The sequence below is a fragment of the Phragmites australis genome, chromosome 23 (genome assembly GCF_958298935.1).
Source record: "Phragmites australis chromosome 23, lpPhrAust1.1, whole genome shotgun sequence".
Lineage (NCBI taxonomy): Eukaryota > Viridiplantae > Streptophyta > Magnoliopsida > Poales > Poaceae > Phragmites > Phragmites australis.
Window position 1 is genome coordinate 21,576,279 of NC_084943.1, and position 6,000 is coordinate 21,582,278.

General features: G+C 47.1%; 1 protein-coding gene across 1 annotated transcript; it reads right to left on the reverse strand.

Annotated features, from left to right (window-relative positions):
* Window positions 1–4,059: 4,059 nt before the first annotated feature.
* On the reverse strand, window positions 4,060–5,683 carry LOC133906289 (CBL-interacting protein kinase 4-like). Its single transcript, XM_062348152.1, has one exon. It carries the CDS (start codon window positions 5,499–5,501, stop codon window positions 4,203–4,205), a length of 1,299 nt encoding a protein of 432 aa, XP_062204136.1. The 5' UTR covers window positions 5,502–5,683; the 3' UTR covers window positions 4,060–4,202.
* Window positions 5,684–6,000: the final 317 nt, after the last annotated feature.

The following is a 6,000-nucleotide window of genomic DNA, read 5'->3' on the forward strand; positions in this document are numbered from 1 at the left end:
CTCACGTGGAGCTCCCTCAGGCCTCAGACGTGGATACAGGAGTCGGCTGCATTTTTTTAATTGCGCCCGCTAGGACTCGAACTTGAGACCTCTGGCAATAATACCATATTGAGCTGTATGCACCAATCAATTCACTCAAAAGCCTAAGTTGATAGAGAAAGATAGACAATTCACTTATACTTCAACAATCATATTCTCCTGGCTTTAAAAGTCATTCAACTGAAAGCTTAATTGGCTGGAAGAAGATGCCTTCAGCCATGGAAAGAGACCCTTTTGTTTCTCTTCCTTTAATACTCATCTCTTCAGGGAACATTAGCAGAACAGAGATAGAAATGTCGCTCTAGAAAGGGGAAATATTTAGACATCCTGATTCACAGGCATTTTCTGTGCTCTGCTAAATACAGACCAGACATTGGACGAATCTTGGCCTGAAGTCTGAACTCTGAACAGCCTTTTTTATGTACCAACATGCTGCAAACAGCCACAAGGGACCCAAACAGGTCACTGTATAGTGTGTTCATGTTGTGAATGGAACTCTTCTGATTGGTCGATGAGGATGGCAGTTGGACAATACAAACAGATACTCATACTATTGTGACTGTGACTGCAGCATGTCTGCTTGTTGAACAGAAAGCAGAGTAGTAGTGGAGTCTAGGTGATCAACAATGAGCTTGAGATTTACTACTTTTTCAGGTGTATGGGAGCCAGTTTGATCAAAGGTTTGTGTACTTAAAGTCTGCATATACATCACGGTCATCTATCTATCTCTTCTTACAGCCATGGCCGGAGAGATCTCAGAAAGATGGAAAACGGAAAAAAAATGACAGAGTTTTTCTTTCCAACTACAACGTGATGCTTGATAAGCACAAATCCTAGTTGATATGGCCAAGAATTCTTTCCCTTTTTTTGCCTTTTTGGATATGCTTGTAGCTACTTAACCACAATCTTTTCTATTACACAACCTCAGTGGATTTTTCCCCATGTCCTGGAACTCACATGTAATTGAAGACCATGTACTTTGCTGGTGAAAATTGAAAGCCTTTGCTTGCACTTTCAGAATCAATCTATTTTCATGTGCATTCTGGACAAAAGACACATCATGTTTGCACTTATTTTCTTGCATTTTGCGCACATTGTTCAACTGTCGTCGAGGATGCGTCCCGTTCTTCTCTTCTGATGGCTTAGTCAATACTGGTTTCACTTTCACCGCTTTACAGATGTATGGGCTTACAACTTAGAATAGCCAACTTGGCTTAGTTCAGAGAACACACGTTGGCATCTTGATTCTTGAACCAATTGGGAGATGAGCTGAATTTCTAAGCAGCCTAGTACCGATTTGCTCCTTCCCTGACGGCTAGGTCAAGGCACATAGTTTTCCTACTGAGAGTAACAGATCCTGCAATGTATAGAAATTCAGTGAGCTGAAAAGCTCAATCAGTTGAATTTAGGGGAGCATTCCCCTGAATTATGACATGACTACTACCCTTCATTTATCATCACTGAGTGTTAGTGGCAGCAACTGACCTTGGCTTTGAGATTGTCACCCTCTTGAAAAGGTTTGTGCACTTAAACTCTGCTTGAAGTGTGCCTTGAAGTGCTTGAATTAGTGCGTTGTTGTGGATGGAACTCTTCTGACTGGTCGATGAGGATGGCAGTTGTACAGTACTAACAGATACTCATACTCTTGTGACAGCGACTGCAGCCTGTCTTATTACTGAACAGAAATCAGAGTAGTAGTGGAGTCTAGGTGATCGACAATGAGCTTTGATCTTTACTACTTTTTTCAGGTGCATGGGAGCCAGCTTGATCAAACCTATTAAATATTTGTTTAATTGGGAGTTGTTATGATAATCTCTTCTTAAAATAAAGTTCAAAGCTCGATGTGTCCATGCACAGACGGATGAATCCAAATTGCAGACCCCAGCTTTTCCAAAAAGAAAGTAGTGTAGTGTTTGGAAAATGCAATTTAAGTGAAGAGATGCGCCCCAAGCACTTAAAATCCAAATTCCAAACACTACCCTGAAACACTACTCCCGAAAAGAGGCGCCCCAAGCGCCACGCTCTTGCAGATACCCAACCCAAATGTTTGTCTCCTCTCTAATCCTATGGGCTAATTTAAGCGTAGATTGTTCTACCTTCCTGAAAATCCACCAGTCGCGCTCTTTCCAAATTTCCTGACAGGAGAAGACGATTAGGGATTTTAATCCCTTTTTTGGATGCTTGTGCTGTTTAAGAGAGATCTCCACCATTGAAGCATGGTTGTTGATGGCATCAATGATAAGGAATGCAAAGTTCGTTGAGTGATCCGATCTACAAGAAGGTTCCAGACCCTTCTGGAGAATCTACACTCTACGAATAAATGGAAGTGACTTTCCGAGGTACGTCTACCGAGAGGGCAAAATGGATTGTGAGGCCACCCTCTAAGGGAAAGCCTGTCAGCGGTCCAAAGTCTATTTTGAAGAGCCAACCAAGCAAAAAAAAATTACATTTTAGAGGGGCCCAAACCTTCCAGACGATGGCCTGAAATTCGGTGTCTAAGGCACCATAAAACTGCGCTTTGTATACGGAAGCAGCCGAATATTCACCCGAAGATGTGAGCTTCTAGGTTATGTCATCATAGACGCTTAGACGAAGGTCGACCTGCTGGACTGCAATCCAAAGGTTTATCATCACCTCGATAAAGCGAGCAGTCACTCCACAACCATGGAGTCAGGACACCGAATCTAAATATTATTTGCAATGGCCTCTGAAGGGTACAATTTTTGGCCTTTGACTTCTAGAACATCAATGAAGCTACATTCTTTGGGCGTTGTCATTCACGCCAAGTCCAGCGCCAAAAAGAAATGCACTCACCATTCCCAATAGTGATGGCGGTGCATGCTGCAAACAGGAGTTCATTCGTATCTCATAGCAAGGGATTTCCGCACCCACCCGAGGCAAAAGTTGAGACTTCCATTGTTGTCAAAGCCATCGGAGATGAAGGCTTCTGACGAAGCTCTCTATGTTGAGAATGCCGAGGCCGCCTAAGCCCGTTGGTCTATAGACCCGCTTCTAATTGACTTTGCATTTGCCACATGTTAGCTCTTCTGTGCCCGCCGAAAGGAAGTGCATTCTGATCTTATCCAGCGCCTTAAGGACTTGCTTTAGAGGATGGCATGCCCAACACTTCATACATGAGCTGGGGCTAGTCCTATATAATGAGAGTAATTCAGCACCAATTAGAGAAGATGATGTGAGTGTGAAACAGTAAAAAGGTCATGTTTTTTTATCCTTTGACACATGTATGGACTAACTCAAGATTGTTTATTCATTTATTCTTTCCAGTTGGATCTTCGTGTTTCAGTGTAGTGTTTGGAAAATGCAATTTAAGTGAATGGAAAAACGCCTCCAACAAAATAAAAATGAGAAGTGCATGAAAGGAATGTCGTGAAGGATTGAACAGAATGCATGAGAAGGGGAAAAGAATTGCATGCCCATCACTTCGTGATCTTAGCCTCCTGTATAAAGGGAAGTTTTGGGACCAATTAAAGTAGAAGACTCAAATCTACGATGGATCACAAATTTTCTGTCACCGCAGTACTGAATACTTATGCCATCATTAGAGTAGACACACAGTGTCACAGTGAGAAACTGGAGGAAAACAAATCAGATGAGATTGCAAAATGTGAGGATAATTATTCTATCAGCTTAATTGCCTTTGGACTTCAGGGTGTTGGAGGAACATTTGGGTATCAGTTGTTATACATTCATGTGATCACAATCTTCTTCCTTTCCATCCAGGCACAATCTGAAAATCCATCTGCTTGTGTTTACAGAGATGTAAAAGCTATTTTCTCAGAACAAATCAAACTTAATATTTTCTTGGCCCTATATTGCAGGAATCTGGCAATAGAAGTGTTTTGCTTTTTGGGAAATGGAGACACCAACATTTAATCTTCTTCTTTTAATTCACTTGCACTGAAATTTCCATTTTTGTTAGAACTTTTATTTAAGGTGTGACATATTTTCCAAGGATTTATCTAATCACCACATAGTATTTTGCTAACATATCACCACACATTTAAGAACAACAAGCTTTTCTTCAGCACCATAATTCTAAGAAAAATTAACTAAACACACATGTGCACCTCCAAGCTGCCAAAAAGAAAAAAGAAACAAAAAAGGATTAACTCCTTGTGATTTACAAGCACCTCCTGACCTCGTCAGAAATCGTGGCAGCTATGCCAAGCCCTAGCTACATCTCCCAACTCCAGCCTCAACTCCTCCCACCCGAACCCTGGACCCTCTCCATCGCCGTCGCCGTCGGCCACCTCGAGGCGCAGCTCGATGATCATCAGCGGCGGCGCCACCTCGGACATCTCAACCGACATCGCTGCGAGCCCTGACAGTCCTCCCAGCGGCAGGCATTCGACTCCTTTCTTCCCCACCACGACGTACCCGAGCTTCCCGCCTGCTCGGCCAAGCTGCTCCAGCGTCTTCTCCGGCGACGCCGTCGTCATGAACCTCTTCTCTCTGTTTTTCTTGCCGTTGCCGAACAGCCCGGACAGGTCGAGCCCCGGCGACATCGAGATGATGTCGAAGGCGTTCATCGCCGGCGCCTGGAACGCCAGCGCGCGCTCCGGCTGGCCGTTGAGCAGCCCGCCGAGCTGCGAGTCGAGGCTGAGGGAGCGCTTGAACCACGGGTGCGTCGCTAGCTCCTCGACGGCGATGCGGGAGGCCGGGTTCGGGTCGAGCAGGCGGCTCACCAGACGGCGCGCCGGCTGCGACACCCACTCCGGGAACTCGTACTCCCGACGTTGTGCCTTCCGGCACATGTCGGCGATGTTGGCGTCGTCGAAGGGGAGGTAGCCGGCGAGGAGGACGAAGAGGGTGACGCCGCAGGACCACGCATCGGCCTTGGCGCCGTCGTAGGCCTTGCGGCGGAGCACCTCGGGCGCCGCGTAGGCGGGCGTGCCGCAGGCGGTGTGGAGGCGGCCGTCCTCGAGGAGCGAGTCTGGGAGTGCGGAGATGCCGAAGTCGGAGACCTTGATGTTGCCGTCGCCGTCGAGGAGGACGTTCTGCGGCTTGACGTCCCGGTGCGCCACGCCACGTGCGTGGCAGTAGGAGAGCGCGGCGACGAGCTGCACGAACACGCGGCGCGCGGCGTGCTCGGGGAGCCGCCGACGCGGGAGCGCGGCGAGCCTGGAGAGCAGGTCCCCGCCCGGCGCGAGCTCCGTGACGAGGTAGATCCTGGCGCGCGTGGCGAGCACCTCGTGGAGGCGGAGCACGTTGAGGTGGCGCAGCCGGCGCATGACCGTGACCTCGCGGAGGACGCGCGGCCCCATGCCCGCCGTGCCCATGACCTCGGCCTTGTCGAGAACCTTAACCGCCACCGCCTCGCCGCCGGCGACCGGGCGCGCGAGGTAGACCTTGGCGAACGTGCCGCGCCCCAGCAGCCGGCCCAGCTCGTACTTGCCGAGCAGGCTCTTGCTCGTCTTGCTCCCCTTGCTCTTGCCGTCCATGGCGTCCACGCGCGACAGCAACAGCGAGGCAAGAGCACCGGAAGGTTGGTGTGCGTCTTAGATTATGGCATCGGCATTAGGTGAAGGTGTTGGAGTGTTTCTTTTATATGGCTGTGCAACTTGCCATTTTTGTTTGTTAAATCAACAACTTGAGGCTTAACTATGGTTAGTATTTGGGTTGGAACATATATAAGAGGGGAGTAGCTACAGCACCAACTTAACCTAGGTTGTGTGTGTATATATATATTATATGTATATTCTGTATTTATGCTCATTGTAGTTTATATCTGTGCATATTTTATAAGTTGTAACTAAAAGTGTTTCAGGTTGTAACTCACAGTGTTTCGGGTTGTAACTAGGAATGTGTGCAGTACGAATAACAAGTTGTAACTCACAGTGTTAGCTTTTCGTGTTGCAATTATATATTTATGGACGTGAAGTTGTAACTGTTCTACCTAACAAGTTGTAACTCACAGTGTTTCAAGTTGTAACTGGGGGA

Excerpts from the sequence above, each read along its gene's own strand:
- LOC133906289 (XM_062348152.1), bottom strand. The coding sequence starts at position 5,501 with ATGGACGGCAAGAGCAAGGGGAGCAAGACGAGCAAGAGCCTGCTCGGC.